Source organism: Synchiropus splendidus, chromosome 18 (genome assembly GCF_027744825.2).
Source record: "Synchiropus splendidus isolate RoL2022-P1 chromosome 18, RoL_Sspl_1.0, whole genome shotgun sequence".
NCBI lineage: Eukaryota > Metazoa > Chordata > Actinopteri > Syngnathiformes > Callionymidae > Synchiropus > Synchiropus splendidus.
Genome location: NC_071351.1, coordinates 15,056,096 through 15,075,633, shown reverse-complemented (window position 1 = coordinate 15,075,633; position 19,538 = coordinate 15,056,096). Strand labels below are relative to the sequence as shown.

Here is a 19,538-nt window from a genome sequence, read left to right as displayed (position 1 = left end):
TAAATAGATGAAATAAAAATGACAAACGACCGTATAGCATAGACACATGACCAACAGAAGCCATAAAGTTTTGAGCTCTAATTCGAGGAATGGATGATCAGAAACTGAGTGACTTTTCTGGGCGTGCCAAAATATTGTCCCCAATGTATGCTCTCAATAGAAGTTGCCCTTGTTGCAGTTGAGAGCATCTTCCTCTTCTCTTTCAGCTTATAGAAGGTTACAACCGGACTTCTTGTTCCTTCTCTTGGCCTGTAACGCCGCCCTGGTGGCCATTTCAAAGACTTCCCTCACACCATCTTTGGTTTTGGCGGAACACTCTTGGTAGCTGTAAGCACTGATGCGGTCGGCCGTGTCCCTTCCTTCCTCAGATTTAACCGGCTCCTAAAAATACAACAAATGTTGAATGCATAAATACAATGGCACATTTATCTAGGAACAATTGAGTGGTGTCAGTCCGCAGCAAATAATATAAATAAAATCACACACCTGCTTCATTTTACCAAGCTCCCTTCTGGTGTGCTCATCGTTGCGGAGATCTTTCTTATTTCCCACAAGGATGATGGGAACATTTGGGCAGAAGTGTTTTACTTCAGGTGTCCACTTCTCAGGAATATTCTCTGCAAGAAGAAAATCTTGTCAGTGCCACACAGGCACTTTGGAAGTGATTGGTAAGTAACGTCAATAAAAAAGAATACCTAAACTGTCAGGGCTGTCTACAGAGAAACACATAAGGATCACATCTGTATCGGGGTAGGAAAGAGGCCTGAGTCGATCGTAGTCCTCTTGACCAGCTGTATCCCAAAGGGCAAGCTCCACCTAGTAATGGATAAAATTGTATTAGAATGTGCTGGAGAAGAGCCTATCATAATGATTCAAATTATGAAACATTTTACAATAAAAAGAAAGGAATGACAACATTTTGAATCTTCAAGAACATACTTAATTTCAGAGGCCTTTTTATTATTAAATGAAGAAGATAGAGAAGGTCTTTATAAAAGAAGTCAGAGCCACCTTTTGAAATAACACTATTTGGATATCACAGCCACACATTTTACATTTGAGGAGACAGCTTTTCTCAGGAAGTATTTGAATTTGTCTCACCTGCTTGCCGTCCACCTCGATGTCAGCCACGTAGTTCTCAAACACGGTGGGGACATAGACCTCTGGAAACTGATCCTTACTGAAAACAATGAGCAGGCAGGTCTTCCCACATGCACCATCACCTACGATGACCAACTTTTTCCTGATAGCCGCCATCTACACAGAAGGGTGAGATACGAAGAAACATTACCATATTTAGTACTCTTTAAGTTGAAGAAGTCATCACAGATAAAATCTTCACTAAGAGTACAAGTTTGTCTAAGGCTTTCAAAATGTGGTGCACTAATGATGCCAACAGTTATTTATCCATTCAATAACCCTTTGCAAGGTTCTCGTTTTGTACAGCAGTTAAATATTTATTTAAACAAAGGCATATATTGACACGTTCACTCTCCACCTCTATGTACTGTACATTGAACTTCTTACAGTAATTTAGTTGCATTCATGTAATTTGTTATATTCATATTCAGGACACCGTCCATAAATGTTACCGAGACATTTGATGACCATTAGAGAAAAGAGTTTTACTTTAAGCATTTCAAATGGACAAGTTCCCTCAAGATTTCCGCTGTTCGGTTGACCTGTCAAGATTGTGTTTGTCATTTTACAGGAGTATGTTGAAGCCAATTATGCCAGAACAGACCCGTCTCCTTCTGGACTGGAATTCCAACCAATGTTAGTGTGCTACTTTGTTGGTAATTACACAATTTTGGACCTTTTTTTAAATATAAAGCAAGTATTTAGAAAGCAACAGTTAGACAAGTAAGGGGTATACACAAACAGGAGTTTGCACAGCCACAACAACAAATGGATTCACAAGGGAAGAATGATTAGGAAGAAAGGCAGTAGCTTCCTGCTAGTGGAAACAACTCATTAGAATATTTTAACTGGGATTAAACTGTCTTTAATCATCAAATGATCTCAAATCAACTTAAGACAGGTATTAACCTTAGTTATTTAACAGGGTTTAATGGGAATATGCAGCAGCTGCTTAGGTTTGATGTGTCTATGGTGAAAGGTTAAACATCAAGTCACTATTTATGGAAGATATCTCCCTAAAGAAGGGCACACTACACAAAACAGGTGTTTGAACTTTGGATATCAATTATAGCTATTTTGCCATTTATTTGCAACAGAACCCACTTTCCTTACTCACTTGAAACACGACAAATTTTGGACAAGAGGCAATAGCTAACAGTGATTCAAAGCAAAATGCATGTATGTGTTGCTGCTTAAAGTCTTGGGTTACTCAATGAGCGATCTAGCCGTCATTACATGTTTTAGAAACTGTATCCAGGAACAGAGCAACTGCAGTGTAGATAGGTGTGACAGAAACATGTAAACATTCCCCTTCACTCTTCCGTCTCAGTGACATAATTCACATCTTAACTTTTAGACGTCACAAGGAACCGCAGTGCAGCAGTCCGGGGAAAGGGTTTCAATTCCCTTTAGTTCGACATGTTGTTTTAACACGTCAATTAAGGATAAGACATTTCTTATCTGGACTCTGTAACAATCCAATAACTATAAAATCTAAAATACTTATGAGTAGTTTCTGAGTTATTTCACTAGCCAGTCTAACCTGGTACAATATCTTTACACGCGATAACAAAACAAAATATGGTCTGTCAACAAAAAGAGGCCAGTCAATGGCGAGACAGCGACCAACGAATTTACGGCATAAAAACAGTATTGCCGAATGATCTTTCCATTTCTGGTTGATCAGTGAAGCCAAGGCCTGTCAAACCAGCTAACAGCCGTTAGCAGGAAGCTAACAGTGATGAGTGTGATTATTGTGCCCATCGTTAAAACAATGTGAGGTAAGATAGCAACGACGACATTCGATGTGCTCATAAAAATAACACACTTTAAAATTACCACAGCATAAAGGCTCTTTAAAGTTGTCGCTGACAGAAAAAGATTACCCCTTGATGTTGCTGTGTCCGCCTTTCTCCTCTTCCTGACCAACTGGAAAACCCCGCCCATCTTCTACGCACATGCGCAATACGCGACACAAGTTGCAACAATAAAACGATAATAAATATTTAGATTTAGATTTCAGTATCTTCTAATGTTTGATGTAGTACATATTTGAGCAAAAGTAGAGTTGATATTTTTTTGACACCCTTTTCTTACTTATAAATTGATTGTATGCCTAAGTTTACAAAAACGAGGTTGGAATGTATCTGCATTAAAATTGTCGTGTATATTATATCTTTCATGTGCAACAACCAGATTGAAAGTTAGTATAATACTCACTTGCCATAAAATATGGATAGTTAAAATCGTATTTGGTCACAACATTAATTGGTCATAGTTTTAGAAATTCTTATTTTAAACACTTTTGGGCCACAAAAATAATTCAGTAGTCGAATTTGTCCTCTGGTTCTCTGGTTTGTGTTTGATAAAGTTACTTTTTTAAGGTGAGTGAGAGTAAATTCATAAGTTGATCGTAATCATTACAAAAAGGACTGCATTGAGGTTTTTTTTTTTTTTTTTTTTTACCGCGAATTAACTCAAACTTACCAAATTGACAAACCACAAAAAGCGCCAGGTTTCAAATATGACGTCATCGTTCTGCTCAGACGGAAATGTGACGTCTAAGCCAAGATGGCGGCACACCGCTCCACGATGAAATTTTGGAAACCGGGTATGTACAATTAAAAACGGTCTCATAGATTTACTATGGTTTAAAATACATTTTATAATACTGGATAAACAGTCTTTTGAGTTGTTGCGTCATTGTTAGTTATAGTTTTCAGTGGTCGTGAGCTGCGCGGTAACTGCAGCAGTTTCACGTCTCCTCTGCGGAACCTAAACAAGTGCGATGTTATAATTGTAGCCCTCATGGATGACTAGATGCTGGCTGCTGCTGTGCATTTGGATGCATATGCGATCGGGGCTCTCTCGTCTTTGCATCTCGGCTCGCCCTATACATCCTCCATCGATATTTCCCTCATCACCTCTGGCGTCTGTACGTCTGCAGGGACGGATGCTCCGGGAATCTCCGAGGAGCGGGACCTTCACTCTGACACGACTGGCTCCCCTGTCATCTTCAACCCGAACACTGCCCTCTCCATAGAGAAACAGCGCCAGAAGCTCCCTGTTTTTAAGGTACAACTCTTAGACCCTCCTAAATCTATTCATTAAAGTCTTGCAGGCAAACGTAAGACATAAATTAGTGCCATTTCTATTCAGCACAGAAACAATATACTGTACTTGGTGGAGACCTACCAGACAGTCATCATAGTTGGAGAAACTGGATGTGGAAAAACAACACAGATACCCCAAGTGAGTCACTTTTTTGTCAGTGCCATGCGTTTTCTATGTTCAGTTGCTATTCATTCCAAAAGTAGAGTTTTTTTTTTGCAAAAGAATCTCTGCAGCCATAAAACATCATAGCGGTTGGATGATTTCTCAGAGGTGTCTTTCCCATAGCACGTCCTTATGACCTTGCTGTTTTGGTTGGAAAGATTTGGGTGAACTTAGCATCTGTCTATTGTAACATTATCTGTTCCTCTGCCGTATCTGCTCTTGGATCGTTCTTATTTAAATCTACTCCCTGTCAGTATCTTCATGAGGCTGGCTGGGCAGCTGATGGGAAGGTCATTGGAGTGACTCAACCCCGGCGTGTGGCTGCTATCTCTGTAAGAAAACAACAACAACACTTATAGAAAATGTGTCTGCACATCAGGATGTCCCATTGTGTGGTACCTTTTGTCATGCCTAATAGGTGGCTAACCGTGTTGCGGAGGAGCGTGGCGCTTTGGTTGGACATGAAGTGGGCTACACCATCCGATTTGATGACCGTTCCGACCCCCAGGCCACAAGGATCAAGGTTATCACAGCTTCCAAGACCATGTATATCAGTAGACTGATTAAAAAAATAAACGCATCTCTTCCTCTGCAGTTTCTTACAGATGGCATGCTGGTGCGAGAGATGATGGCAGATCCGCTTCTGAAAAAATATAGGTAACACAGTGCTCACACAATGTCGTAATCCCATCAGTGTTTTATTGTTTCTTTCTGTTTTTCAGCGTGCTGATGCTTGATGAAGCACACGAGAGAACGTTGTACACAGATATAGCTATTGGTCTACTGAAAAAGGTACCTGCTTTAAGTTATATTTGCAACAAATCTTGAGCATCACAATGCTTCAGTCTTTTGCAAACATGAGGCTATTTGGGCTTCATCAACTTAATAAGAATAGTTTAAATTACGTATTCTAGAAGTAAGGATTTGGAGCATTCACAATCTGCCTCATGGACTATATTTCAATAAGTGCAGATGCAAGTTAATGGTGTGGCTCGAGTAAGCCATTACTGGTTTCAGGTAGATGGATATGGCACACTATTGGGGGAAACTCAATATCCAAGTGAATCTCTTTTTGCTGCAGTTATTTTCAGCACCAATAACATTCTCTCCTTGCTTCATCACCAGATTCAGAAAAAACGGCAAGACCTGCGGTTGATTGTCGCCTCTGCGACTCTGGACGCCAAGGTGACTGCATCATTAAGATGCTCAGATATGGTCATTGTGATGAGAAACAGAGATAAAGGGATGGTGGATGTCAGAAGAGATTAGAGTTGATAGATGGATACTGTACAACAAATCTATTTCACGGCAGAGCAAATGTGTTAGAATGTAACCTTTAAGAATGAATGTGACACTTTTTCAACCTTTTAAATACATAAAAACTGCATTTACTTTTTGTAGAAATTCCATGAGTTCTTCAACCTAAATGAGTCAGGGGATCCTAACAAGGACACCTGTGGGATTTTAACTGTTGAGGGACGAACCTTTCCTGTAGATATATTCTACACCATCAGGTAAAAACTTGTTTTCTTCATGACTGATCTGCCTTCCATACATGCTGCTGTAGAAAATGAAATAATACATTTGGCTTTGTTACGGTTGGTTAGAGAGAAAACTCGCTTCCTGAGATAAACATTTTCTCCTCTGTCCTTCCTTGTTTGTTAGTCCTGTGCCTGACTATGTGAAAGCCACAGTGGAGACAGTGATGAAGATTCATGAGATGGAGGAAGATGGAGATGTTCTGGCTTTCCTCACTGGACAGGTCAGTGGCATGTTTGCTGGCTTACAAGTTTAAATTGCAATAAAATGTTTCTTTCTGCTGTTAGGAAGAGGTGGAGAAGGTCGTGTCTCTTCTTCAGGAACAAGCAAGAACACTGTCTCGACAGGGTATGAAGAAACATCTGCGCATTCTCCCGATGTATTCTGGGTTGCCGTACGCTGAGCAAATGAAAGTCTTTGATCGGATGCCAGCTTCAGTTCGCAAGGTATTTCCTCATTTCTCAACGGTGTGTATCCAAACTCAGTTTTAAATTGACACATTAATTACCTGACAGGTCGTGGTGGCCACGAACATCGCAGAAACTTCAATCACTATCAATGGAATTGTATTTGTCATCGATTGTGCATTTGTAAAGCTGCGAGCCTACAACCCTTGCACTGCTATTGAATCGCTGGTGATCACTCCCATCTCAAAGGCTTCAGCCAGCCAGAGGGCTGGAAGAGCCGGACGTAACCGAGCTGGGAAATGCTTTAGGTTGTACACAGGTAAGCTGGACATGCTTTTGTGTGTGTGTGTCTGTGTGCAAAGAAACACTGTCCCCTTTACCATCTACTTTCTCTCACCTCCGTTCATTAGAAGAAGATTATGAAAAACTGCCGGCCGCCACTGTGCCAGAGATGCAGCGCTCTAATTTGGCTCCCGTTATCCTGCAACTGAAAGCATTAGGCATTGACAATGTCCTGCGCTTCAGCTTCCTGTCTGTGAGTGGCTCGCTTAACACCCATGCGGGAGCTATTATGTTCTCGCACACTGGGAAATAAATTACACTTTAGATTTTAATCAGCAGCAATGGCTATTAGCTGTGGTGGAAAAATGCCTGAAAGGCTATCTTTTTCTTTCATGATGTTCAATGGATGAGATGCATGAGGAATGATTCGGCATTTTGTTTCACAGCCTCCCCCAGCTCAAACAATGGTTCAGGCTTTGGAACTGCTTTACGCTTTGGGAGGTAAGAAACGTTGGGGTCAGCAAGATGCTGAAGTAAAAGGAAAATATTCAGCCTTCAGGTCCTCGCAACACCCCTCTGGATTCTTTACCAGCTGCTTTTGTTGGCAGGTCTGGATCATTACGGTCGCTTGACTGATCCCATGGGCATCCGAATGGCCGAGTTTCCCCTCAGCCCCATGTTTGCCAAGATGCTCCTCGAGTCTGGAAACTTTGGCTGCTCCTCTGAGATTGTCACCATTGCAGCAATGATGCAGATTCAGAATATATTTGTGGTGCCATCTAATCAGAAGAAGTTGGCTGTAAGTGAAAAATGTTTCTAATTTTGCTCCCCTTAAATTCGGTTGGTAAAAATACTTCCGCTCTCAGGCTCGTGAGCACCGGAAATTTGCCGTTGCTGAAGGAGACCACCTCACAATGCTGAATGTCTACGAAGCATTTATTAAGGTAGGAATGTTACTTCACATGTACAAGTTTACTGCGTCTTCCATTTAGACCTGCTAATGTCACAGTTGCTAAGCAACATTTGGTGTTTCACTTCTTGTGCAGTGAAATTTTATCGGACCCGTCGGACTAATAATTGTTGCCAGAGGAAGCAAGTAAACAAGTGTGTTATCAGTGTTTTGTTCTCTCATATCTTCAGCACCAGAAGAGCTCCCAGTGGTGTCAGGAACATTTCCTTAATTACAAGGGTCTGCAACGGGCCGTGACGGTACGAGAGCAGCTGCGGCGCCTCATGAACAAGTTTAAGGTTCAGCGGACGTCGAGTGAAGGTATGTTGAACTTAGGAGTCAACTCTATCTGACACTTTTTGTGCCTGTTTGATTTCACTGCCGCCATCTTCGTGTCCCATAAAAAATTGTTTCTGATTAGGTGACCCTGATGTGATATTAAGGTGCATCGTGTCTGGGTTTTTCTCCAATGCTGCTCGCATTCATCATTCTGGATCCTACCGGTGAGTTGGAGTTTATTATTCAACATGTTTATCAATGAGTTCATGACTGTTTTACTCACTTGCAGCACTTTACGAGATGATCGTGAACTTCACATCCACCCTAACTCTGTACTGTACGGTGAGAAACCTCCAAAATGGTGAGTGGTTTTCCAACCTGTTCGTGTTGTTTTCTTTGATAAACGTCATACCCGATGTTCTCTCTCGTCTGCAGGGTTGTCTTCAATGAAGTGGTGCAGACTTCAAAATACTTCATGCGAGACGTGACCGCAGTCGAGTCGTCATGGCTGGTGGAGTTGGCCCCGCACTTCTACAAGCAGGCTAAAGTAGGTTGAGAGTTTGGTAGCAAAGTAATGCACGCGAATGCAAGCTTCCAAAATCAAACGTATTCTATGTTTGTCTCATATTTATTTTGACTTTTCAGCATGGATCTCTGGCCAGCAAGAGGTCTCGCATCCTTTAAATCTGGCAAACAAGCATTTAAGCAGAACAAACAAAGCCCCCTTCTTGAATCACCACTGTGCCCCCCGTTCATTGTATATAAAAATGTTCTCAATATTTATTAACCATTGTCACAGTCACTCCTAGCAACCATGCTTTGTAGCAGTTCTGTGCACGGTGTGCCCGTATTAAAACTGTTGCAGTCACACGTGCATTAGGATGAGTTGACGCTGTTCTTCTGTAGCTTGTTTATATTTGTAAATAGTTAGCTGAAGCTAAAGCTACATAGTAATCATGTGCTGGATTGAAGTATTTTTTATAATGGTTGTAAAGAACGTGGGGGATTGCAAGGCTAATTCCATATGAGAGGCTTTATATTTGTATTACTCATTTACTCTCCTCATGACCTTGGTGCCTTTGTGTTCTTAATTGTGTCCCCTTTATTCCTAAAGCTGTGAGATGTTTGTTTTTCCTCGGTTTCCACTGTAAGACGGCATCTACTGATAAAACTGTGAAACAGCCAGTTTACTTTATGTTGCCACCCAAATATAGATCATGGAGAGCGGCCTTTTAACCACCACTGTGCCACTTTGCTTCCACGAGTTGGCCTGAACCCACATTAGAGACTGTGAAGCTTTAACAAAATGACGTTTTTCTTTTTGAGAAAAAGTGCATTTAACTTTTGGCCCAAAGTAAAATGAAGAGCTGCTTTATTTGGGTGCACTATATATGTTGTGCTTTTCGACACAAAACTTTTTTCATCTACAAAGAATCACTCTTCATCTTCTGTTTTGGCTATGAAGGTTTCTCTGTAAAGAAAATTCAGTGTTTTACTGTGGGAGTTGCATTTAGAGAAGAAAATGGACTTGGAACCAAACTTGTGCTTGCATGTGTAACAGATAGAGAATTATAGTTTAGACTCAGTGAGCCACAGATTAGAACACAGCATACTTCTCCTTTTGTTGGATAGACTGATCTACAATTGAAGTAGCAGTGCATGCTTTATGGTACACTCGCAAAGGAAAATCCATCTCAGATTTACCTCACAGATTTAGGGCCAGTAAAATGTGTTTCTTTACTCTTGCGCTGATACATATTAAGCCAAAGTGGTATCATGTAGACTGTCTGATGTGCTTACTGTCATCGTCCATGTTTACCCCGCCCTTCAATAAAACCTTACAATCATGCGTTTGTCTTATTGCTCCTTTGTGTTTTTGCAATTGTTGTATTGAATTTTACCACTAGGTGCCGCCTTAGCATCAGAAAATAATGAAACTGAACAGCTGAGCAAGGTTAATAACAATATACAGTACACGAAAAGCGTTCTATTTCTGTATTAATATTAAATCATTAAATAGCACATTCAATACAGGTTGCCACCTCATTGTTTCATTTCAAAAACAGAGTGATAACATTTCAATGAATGAATGCAAATCAAATGTAAGATTGTGTTTTTTTTCAGCAGTTGGTAAAAATACATTTTACGTTTATCCTATATTTGTATATTGATAGAATATTTGGGTGAAAATCAAACAGTTGAGAAATGATTGAGTTCTTAAACTGCAGTCGTCATACGAGTATGTTTTACGGGACCTTTCTTGATGATTAACCAATAATCTACCAATAATTTTGTCGAATAATCGCCGAGTAGCAAAACTTTCTCTTCATCTTTCTGCACATTTGTGTTATTGTAACAGTATTATTGCTGTTGAGTTTCAGAGTTTGTGCTGTTTACGTTATGTAATTATGTTGTTTATAGTGAACCAATAAAGAAATACCGTTTAGCTTCCTTGACTGTCTAAAATTGAAACTCAGTATTTTGAATTATATTTTGAGATATTACTTTCATTTCAGGCTGTTGGTGGGACTGCAGCCACAAGTGTGGATGGGATTCTGGGCCCATTTCTACAGGTTGGACTTATATTATCAACTGTAACGTTGCTTTACATCAAGTCTAATACCATTTGACTGTATTCAAATTCTGGAATTAGTAACACTATTTATTCACATATTTTCAGCCACTATTTCTTTAGTTTAAAAGGAGTCAAATTGAAGTGATAATTTGGGAGGTAGGCCTCAGCACTTTTCATAAATGTTGCATTTGTTATAAATATGGTATTTCATTGCAGGGTAGTGTCTTCATTAAGTTCCATATATGATATCTAGTTTATCCAGGTTTCTACTATGAAACCTCTGGTCAAAGCACTTGCTGTAGATCACTGCTTGAAAAAGGAGCTCCTTATTTATGGATCTCTGTCTTGAGAAAAACTCATTACGGGGTGTGTCTACTTAACATTCTAATTATTGACATGATTTTAGTTCTGCTCTGTCACCTGAGTGGGTCTTTCTTTACCATTAGAAATTGGGCCAAGAATTAGCTTGCAGTGTTGATTAATGGGAAATGCTTTTTTAATTTATTTCCAATTAAATCCAATGAATAGATATTAACTGTATCTAGTTGGCGCAGCTTTCGAGGTGCAATGGGGGAATTTATCAGGAATTCTCTGCAAGTGAAAAGGGAGTAAGAAAACAAAAGGTTCTTTTCTTAAGTGTGTTTTGTGTCTACGCTCTGTTGTTCATTAGCATTTTGTGTACAAGTGATTAATCGCATGCGCGTGTCTAGGACAGGGCAGAGTTTCTGTTGTTGGTATTGTTGAAATCACTGACGTGGGTCATCCACTTGAAGGAATGTTTAACTGTTTTAAAGGGTTTGATGGAAAAGTGAGTCATGTGTGACTTGTAATTACCCCTGTTCAAAGTTTGAACATGTTTTGAAAGAAAACACTGAAGTTAATATTTGTCCTCCTAATGTCCTACAATGTCCTGAATGATCGCTGACTGCTAAAGTCATGATGATCTGGTGCAGAACATTATCTCTTTGATTCAATATTCAAGTGTAACATAAGTGCACTGATACTCTTTTAGTGGATTGCTGTCATGATATATTTCTTTATATATATTTCTTTAATGGTAAGTGTGAAAGAAGGATTTTTTCCCACTGATCTGAGGCTAGGTCGTGGGGGCTGCAGCTGTGGTAAAGAGGCCCAGACTTTCCTTTACCCGCCTTCAGCTTTTTTTTGTCGCAACCACTCCTGTCCATTCTGTTGGGTCCAAGGAAAAAAAAATCCTCAAATTCAGTCTCAAAACACGTCACAGCCCTCAGAAACAAACCAGATGTAACTGGAGGTGGACGAGCCACAACACAGCTTCCAGCTGTGGATATCAGTCTGCTGACATCACCGGGGAACACAGCACTACATGGCATTGAGGTTTTTGGTCAACATTTATTCAGTTTAATTTGAATTCAAAGAAACATGGCAATGATGCAATGGTTCTTCCATCCATCCATCCATCGTCGCCCGCTTATCCGTTGCCGGGTCGCGGGGGCAGCCGCTTCAGGAGGTCATGCCAAACGCGCTTATCCCGAGCGACACCAAAAACCTTTGCGCCTGAAACTTTGATGCGTGCACAATTCTAATGTATCACACACAGGTTCAATCTGAAATCTCCCACTGCTGGCAGACTGGGAAACAGACATTGCATTGATAAATGACCCCCCTCGAGTACCTCACCTGGGGGGGTGTCCCAAAGTGCCAAAGCCACCTCAAGTTGTCAAATGTATCCCTGTAAGAACAACAAAAACAATCGAGAAACTGTTAACTGTATGCAATGACCATGGTGTGCGTTAATTTTCAACCACCATTCATTAAGTTGTAGGGGACAAGAGGAGGGCGGAAATCTGAGCGTCTGGAGTACATTAAAATAATAATGTAAAACAGTTTATATAATTCAAAGTAGTGTTGAAGATGAAGAAGACCTAAGGCAGTGGCATTAAATTTAAACCAATGGGTTTCGTTCAATGTTCATTTGTTTTTGGTTTGACTTGTTAATCCAGAGTCTGGCTCTGCTTAGGTTTCTTTCTCAGAGGCACAGTGCTAACACACATTCTTTTTACATGACATAAGTATATGATAAATGATTGAAACTCTAGTTTTTCAAATAATAATGCAGTAAGTGTGATTTTATGTTCTTGTTTCTCTATTTTAATCACAATTTCCCCCATTATTTTCCACACGTATGCTGCAGCTCAGTTAACAAATATATAAGGCAACGTTCTAAATTCCATAGGTGCATGAAGAAATTCTTAAGCATGAGCTAAGATTTCATCATATTTGAGAGGTAGGATGCAATCTGTAGCCTGTGACTCACAGAGACCTCCCCCGGTGACAAATTGAAAGTGTCTCAGTCTAGTTTATAGCCCTGATCAGGTCAAACGAAAAATATTGGAGGTCTGGGTGAGGAGACAGGCCCGCCTGGTGCAGATAAATGGACTGATCATTTCTTATTGAGAAACAATTCCTAAAAGGTAGTTTACTGTGTGACTGGGGAAGCGTCGAGCTGAGAGCAGAACACGCACCCACTGCTCCCTCCCTGACCCTTCCTCCACCGCCGGAATTAAATGGATAGAGAGAACGCACTTTTCTGATGGCACTCCTCCGCCTGAGAGACACTCCATTTGTTATGAAGTAGGGGTTCTGATGAAGTGTAGGGAGCTCCTCTTTCTTTTTTCCGCCTTTTTTCATCCTCTGACTCTCAGGCACTACAAGGCCGGCCTTCAGTCTGCTTCGCATGAAATGGATGGAAGGAGCCGATTGAATTTTACACTCCCCTGGTCATGATTAATGTGTTTGGTGTGGAGCGTCTCAGTAGTGAAACTCCACTACCACTAGCTGGTGCACAAACTCCTCCATGGTTTTAGCTTTATGGCAGGCTGGGGAGGTTATGAGGGGTCTCTTAAAGGGGGTCAGATGAGCTCCAGTCCTCTTACAGTCCAGTGTGTTAATGGGAAATCTCCGCTCAAGCCCCCTTGCTTGTTATTGCTTCACCCTCTGTTTGGAGCACTGGACACAGTTTTGCTCGCCAGGGTGTGTTGTAAATGTCACTTTATCACTTTAATGGGTGAAAGGTCTCATCACAAATGTCGGGTCGTGTTAGCGGAATCTCAAAGTGCCAGTCTTGTGTCATCGTTTTGCTGAATGTAAAGAGTGGCTCTGTCAAAAGTAAATGCAAGATTTAAAGCTAAATATAAAACTTTGTTGTTGATTAGATCATGGGATGTGATGAAATATAAGCTGCAAGTCGGTTTTGGAGTGTGAACTTTAATTCTGTTGCATAGAGAATTGATGACAGTTTGCCGAAATACTGATGAACAGTCGATGATTGTGCTCTGCTGTTTGGCTTCTTCAGGTCATAGGCGATCCAACATAAGTATCAGGTGGTAAAATTGGTCCTTAATAACAGCGTGGCAAGAGCCGATTAACACTTAGATGCTGGGTCAATAACTGGAAGTGAATTAAAAAGGTTAAATTTTGTTTAAATAATGTGATGTCCTGAATGTGTTTTTTCTATGCTATTTTGCAGTTCATTTGATTCTGTAGGTCTTAGTCTTTTTATTTACCAAACTTCAACGTGTCAATTCCATATGCAGAGCTATGATCCAATACAGCCTGTTAAAGTGGATTTCAAGTTGGACTATGTTGGAGCTCCCTTTGCTCATCCAAACACCGGTTGGATCATCAGGAATGCAGCAGATTATGGATGGGACTGTCTTTCACCATGTTGTTTAGCATCATGTTTTAGTCACATGAAACCATAAGAACATAGAGAATGAAAAACACAAAGTTAAGTTCCTTGTATAAACACGCTGTACATTCTGTCGTCCTTTCTTTAGGTGACTCCTGGGAAAACCACATGGATTCCTGATTTTGACTGTCCAAGACCAGCATAAAGAAAAAGAATGACGACTCCTTGAGAGAACTGGTAAGGTGCAACTGTGGTTTATGTGTTGACTTAAATATAAATTTGGTGAATGTCAATTTGGAGCCGTCAAAGACAGAGCTTACTGTCGATCTTTTAGGGTCCTCCTTAACAGTCTATCTTAAAAAGTGCTGCTTGATGGTGCTGACATTGCAGTCGGACCTCACTACATGGTGACAACAATAGCTGAAAACCCCAGTGTCGAGGAAGGAATACCAGCCTAGGGGGTCATAATCCCAGCGTAGGGCCCCCCTATGCTGCGAATGAACTGAGAAGGACTTTGCCTTCAGCCAAGTAGCATGGTTGGAAAATGCTTACTTGGTATTGTGTGCGTGAAAATGATCTGGCATTGTTGGTCATGTTCATGTTCATATCCGACTTAACAGTGAAGTTCGACAAACTAAATTACAAATTACAGTCCATTCAACTGTGTCAACTCTTTATAGAATGGGTGTCCACTCTTTGGTTCTTTGGGTGGTCAGCACACAGAGAGGTAATCGGAGAAAGGTGAAGATAAAAACAATGGAAGGGTGACGAAGAGAAGTAAAGCTGAATGAGGGAGAAATCAATAGGAAATCAGTATTTTGGGAGGGTCTGTCATTTATCAGATGACACGGTTAAACAGCGTTAAGCACTAAAAGTGAGAAAAATATGGCCGATCCCCCCGCCGGTATTGATCACAGGAGAATGGGGCAGCAGAAGGCTGAAGCCACTAATAAAATAAGACGTATCTGAGTGGGAATCAGCCAGGGATCGATTGGCACCGTGATCAAGGCCAAAAACATCTTCACTGGGATTTAAGTTGCTCTGCTGGACGGCTAAAACACGACATGTACGAGGCCAGGTGCGATGGAAGTGGTGAGGTCACTAAAAGGCCCTTCAGGCAGAATGATCTGGTTAAGATGGAGGGTGCCAATTTTCAGCACACAATGAAAACAATAGTTTGAGTAACAAATACTTTAACTTGTTAAGACTTTTTGGGATTTAGTTTTTCTTCATTTATAGTGACACCTTTCAAACCTTTGTCGAAATTAATTGTTTATATGTCATGCAATGATTAGTTTTATATTGAGCATTAACAAATTGTTGCAATCTCTCTTTTACCAGTGGCAAAAGCAAATATTCGTAAACTAAGTAGTGCTGCAGTTATAAGCACATTAATATATTTTTATATTTTAAAGTGGTCACATGGCCACTGGTCATTGCTCGAATTCACCCAAAATCTTTCATTGAACTTGACCCTGCCTGGTGTTTGCAATCCATACATCCCTATTAACTGGCAAATTTTTGTAGAACATTCTGCTGTTTATTTGACCTTAAACATGCAGGTACACTTTTTAGATTTTATTTATTTATTTATTTATTTTTGCGAAGCGGCAAGTATAGTCTCAAGTACACTTGTGATGCTGAATATTTGAGCACATATGTTTGCAATAAAAAATAAAGGTTGTAACCTTTCCTCTTTGGTCACTGCTTCTCATTATTCGCTTGCTTCTACACCTCTTCCAGCGAATGTGTTTTACATGTGCTACAAGTAAGAGGCATCTGTGAAGGAAGCAGAAGTGTGACAAATAGCAGCAGATCATGCAGAAAATGTGCAATGCTAAACATCAGTTGGAGCACATGGAAGAACTGTTTTTTTGTGCAGTGTTTGCTGTCCAAGGAGTTCTGGTGTGGAAGTTTAAAAAAAAAAAAAAAAAAGATGTGAAGGGGTCGCAGGCACAGCTGGGGACTTGGAATTGAATACATGGCTTCGTTTTAACACTTAAAAAATTATGTTGAGAAAAGCAGAAAATCTTGCTGGGGTTTTGGGTTTCTTTTGATGTGTCCTGATGATGATTATGAAATCCAATAAAAGCTAATTTGGAAATTATTGGACCGATCAATATGGTTTGCTCTGGTGGAGCGTGCCGTTTGTGTATGTGTTTGTGTGACTGAGTGTTTGGCGGTCAGTTGCTTGTCGATCCCCTCCTTCCTCTGGAGGCTGTTGCAGCACTGACCTGGCCAAAGTGATTGTTACTGATACTCCTCTGTGGATTTCATTGGCTCTGCCCTCACATGACTGTAATTTATATTTTTGTTGACGGCCGCTTTTCTTGGTTAGTGTGTAATCTGATTCTATTGGTTCCATTTTTGCTAATTCCATCCTTCTAAAGTTACACTTAATGTACCCTGAAATCTCTTTATTGCTCCACCGTTGCTTTACTGACTTAATATATACATGTGACCACAGTGAAAACGTGTGACGTAGTTCAGCTGCAGCCACAGCGTGATGATGGAGAGCTTTCATTGTCGAAGATGACCTCACACTGTGATCATTCAATACACTTTTGGCTACTATCTTGCTCTTTCAGATATGATTTTCTTCCATTGGCTAGTTCCCTTCAATGAGAATCAAAGCTATCTGTGTTCGAGAGAAGTGCCCCCCAGTAAGTAGCAGTAAAAGAATTTTTGTGCCTGTTTTTCATCAGTTGTTCAAACTTAGTTGAGGTTGTTTCAGTGTATATGAATCCTTTGTAATGCTAATGCTTGATATGTTACACAAATTTAGATTCAGTTTTCACTTTGCAAAGGCATCTTTCAAAGATAAACAAAGTCTCCAGTAAATGAAGCTGATAGGTGGATTGAATTGGAAGAAAAGGGTGTTATCACAATGAGGTTTCAGATTGTAGCAAGTGAGTTGAGGGAGTGGGTTTGCAAGGTAATAAATTAGTGTAGAGTCCAGGCCAGACCGGACAGTAACCGAAATCCTGCGACTAATCTATCCTAAAACTAGGTCCTCTCCTTGGTCCTACTTGCTGCCCACTGGTCTGTATGAAAACTGGGCCTTATTTAGCGACCGGACTCGTCCGTGTCCGCGGTTGGTGATTTGTCCTTGTCTAATTATGGCTGCTGGCTGGTGCCCGTGTTCACATGACTAATGGAATGGCTTGGGACGGGGAGGGGCTAGGTTGGGTGCAATGGGGAAGAGGCAGTGGAGGAGGAAGCAGTGGACGAGCAGACCAGCCGTTGGTGATTTGTGGTCCAGGCACTCAGTCATTGCCCTGGACCCATTTGTCTTGAAGAGGAGACGGGACCAAGAGCGGTGGAGATGGAGAAGCGCGGTGGTGGGGGCTTGAGGGCAGAAATTGTTTACAATGACTCCCATTTTCCTGCACTTTTATCCTTGGTCGCAAAAGCGTGCATGGGTTGCCAGCAATGAGATTGAATGGGTGGCTGATGTGATGGAGAACGTGCCAGGATCCTTGACAGTTTGCTGCTTCCTTTTTGGGGCTTGCTTGGTGGCCACCCTCCCTGTTCTCAGAGTGCATGCCTTAGCAGTTTATTCCATGTCATGCGTCTGCGGGAGCCATGCTCGTCTGTATGGACTCCAACTTGGAGACCAATTTCATCTCACCAGTTTCCCACTCCGAACATATATCATCTCCGTCCAAGGCCCTTGTTGTTGTTCAGGTTCGGTCTTAATTTTACACCCAGAATGTGTCAGTGTCGCAGAGATTTATTGTTGTTGTAGATTGTCACTAGTGCTTGGTGATACATCTATTTATAACAAACACCAGTGCAACGTAACTGAAACACCCAAAGTAATGGTTGTAACATGAGACATCCAGAAGAAGCATGTAAAGTTCTTATTAAAACTGGGAGCATTACAGGCATTCATCCTCCGATCCTATCCTGGAATCTTAAGTGACTATTTTGTGTATACAGTCGTGATTCGTGAAATGCTTTAACAATACATGATGCTAATCTTCCATAGTTACCTACTGCTCATTATCCATACAGACTTGTGGACCACTATCTGTTTTGTTTTTTTGCTGCTTGCAGCTATCTTTTTTCTTTTTGCCTTATATGCAGTAGCCACCTATCTCCCTTTTTCAACTCCTCACTAAACCTTAGCTTAGTTTTCTCTAAGCCGCACCGACGGGATGGAGCAGCGTTGGGACAAAACCACTAAGGCTGTATTGATTTTATGCTTTTTATCTGCCCCCTCTTGCTCTCTCTCCATGTCTTTTTAAGTAAATAAACACCAGATTTGTCATCTTTGTGCAGGGACAGGAGGGGTGGATGGCTTGTGGGTGAATAGAGGCCAGGCCCAGGCCTTGTGCTGGGTCAGCCATGATTCATTCTGCCATCTCATGGATGGAAGGATCCTGGTAGGCTTGTTGAAGGGTGCCTGTGGTGGCTCTCTCTGACCCCTCTCGCTCCCGTGCCTCCTCTAACACTCCTAGGTAGCCCCGGTCCTAAATCACCAGCTGTCATCGCGTTGGCAGAACAATAGTGCTCGGTCTTCTGCTCCTTCTCCGGCTCCAGCCGAGTGGACACGGTTTCCTCTATCGTTAGTGTGTGCTTGTACCTTTCTGCTCCTTCCTGGCCACTGAGCCCCCTGGGATTTGAACGGAGGCTCAGGGTTAGGGCTGGCCTGATTCTGTGGTTGTGAGATATTGGTTTGGGGGTTGGTGGGTTCACTTATGTGACAGTTGTCCTCAAAATATTTTGAAACAACCTACATGCGTAGATTGAGAATATGGCCATGATGGGATGACGTGAATCAATTTCTTGGGTTTTATGTGAGCATACGATCATAATTGAAATCATAAATGTTGTAAATAATGCTGTTAGTCATTGCTCAGCTACAATATGTAACGTAATGCATTCAAATTAGACCTGTTGGCATCAGAGAAACCAATGGTGCAAAAATTGTTGCCCAAGATTTACTGAAGTATCGTGGAAGTATCTGTTGCAATACATAGTAACGCCACCTCATAACACAGTCATTACTCATCAAAGTGCATGAAATCTGTCAGTCTCTGATACAATGAATGTTTTCCCCTCATTTCCAGATTTTCCCCTCCTCCTTGTCCTGTTTAAAGTCACGAGACCGAGGTCAATCTATCAAATCTGTTAACTGAGCCTCGATCAATATGTCAGCGGCCCAACACTCCCTCAGCAGTTATGATGATGTCCGAGCTCCTCTGTCTGCTTCAGCTGCTCTTACAGCCGCTCCAGCGTCTTGTGCGGTGGATCGAACCCAGCCTGTCAGGGTGCCTGACGGAAAGCATGAATCACTATTACTGGAGCTGCTGTTCGCCCCCCTGTGCTCAGAATACATGTGTAAACTCTGATGTGCTATAAATAGTGAGGTTTGACACTCAAGGTTTCTTTTACATGTTTAGATATGTTCACATG

The 19,538-nt window shown here is 41.3% G+C and overlaps 2 protein-coding genes across 3 annotated transcripts; one reads left to right on the top strand and one right to left on the bottom strand.

The window, feature by feature from the left end:
* Positions 1-10: 10 nt before the first annotated feature.
* Positions 11-3,079, bottom strand: LOC128749569 (transforming protein RhoA-like). 2 transcript variants are annotated; one of them, XM_053849294.1, is made up of 5 exons: positions 3,027-3,079; positions 1,102-1,257; positions 696-816; positions 487-617; positions 11-381 (listed from the first exon to the last, which is right to left on the bottom strand). In XM_053849294.1, the coding sequence occupies exons 2-5, from the start codon at positions 1,255-1,257 to the stop codon at positions 208-210; spliced, it is 582 nt and encodes a 193-aa protein (XP_053705269.1). In that variant the 5' UTR covers positions 3,027-3,079; the 3' UTR covers positions 11-207. The 2 variants fall into 2 exon arrangements, with proteins under 2 accessions (XP_053705269.1, XP_053705271.1); XM_053849296.1 differs by having other exon boundaries at positions 2,980-3,076.
* A 615-nt stretch (positions 3,080-3,694) lies between these two features.
* Positions 3,695-9,721, top strand: dhx35 (DEAH-box helicase 35). Its single transcript, XM_053849060.1, has 21 exons — positions 3,695-3,751; positions 4,088-4,215; positions 4,300-4,392; positions 4,671-4,748; positions 4,835-4,939; positions 5,012-5,073; positions 5,139-5,208; positions 5,542-5,601; positions 5,818-5,930; positions 6,082-6,178; positions 6,243-6,401; positions 6,471-6,681; positions 6,773-6,897; positions 7,091-7,145; positions 7,253-7,443; positions 7,511-7,588; positions 7,785-7,914; positions 8,015-8,096; positions 8,162-8,233; positions 8,308-8,419; positions 8,518-9,721. Exons 1-21 carry the CDS (start codon positions 3,712-3,714, stop codon positions 8,554-8,556), a joined length of 2,100 nt encoding a protein of 699 aa, XP_053705035.1. The 5' UTR covers positions 3,695-3,711; the 3' UTR covers positions 8,557-9,721.
* Positions 9,722-19,538: the final 9,817 nt, after the last annotated feature.

Bases quoted from the DNA above. Each gene is read 5' to 3' on its own strand.
- LOC128749569 (XM_053849294.1), bottom strand. From the start codon at position 1,257: ATGGCGGCTATCAGGAAAAAGTTGGTCATCGTAGGTGATGGTGCATGT. The intron at 618-695 runs GTATTCTTTTTT...TTCTTCTTGCAG, and splicing joins AGACAGCCCTGACAGTTTAG to AGAATATTCCTGAGAAGTGG. The intron at 382-486 runs GTGTGTGATTTT...TTGTATTTTTAG, and splicing joins AGCTTGGTAAAATGAAGCAG to GAGCCGGTTAAATCTGAGGA.
- dhx35 (XM_053849060.1), top strand. From the start codon at position 3,712: ATGGCGGCACACCGCTCCACGATGAAATTTTGGAAACCGG. The intron at 5,602-5,817 runs GTGACTGCATCA...TACTTTTTGTAG, and splicing joins CTGCGACTCTGGACGCCAAG to AAATTCCATGAGTTCTTCAA. The intron at 7,146-7,252 runs GTAAGAAACGTT...TTTTGTTGGCAG, and splicing joins ACTGCTTTACGCTTTGGGAG to GTCTGGATCATTACGGTCGC.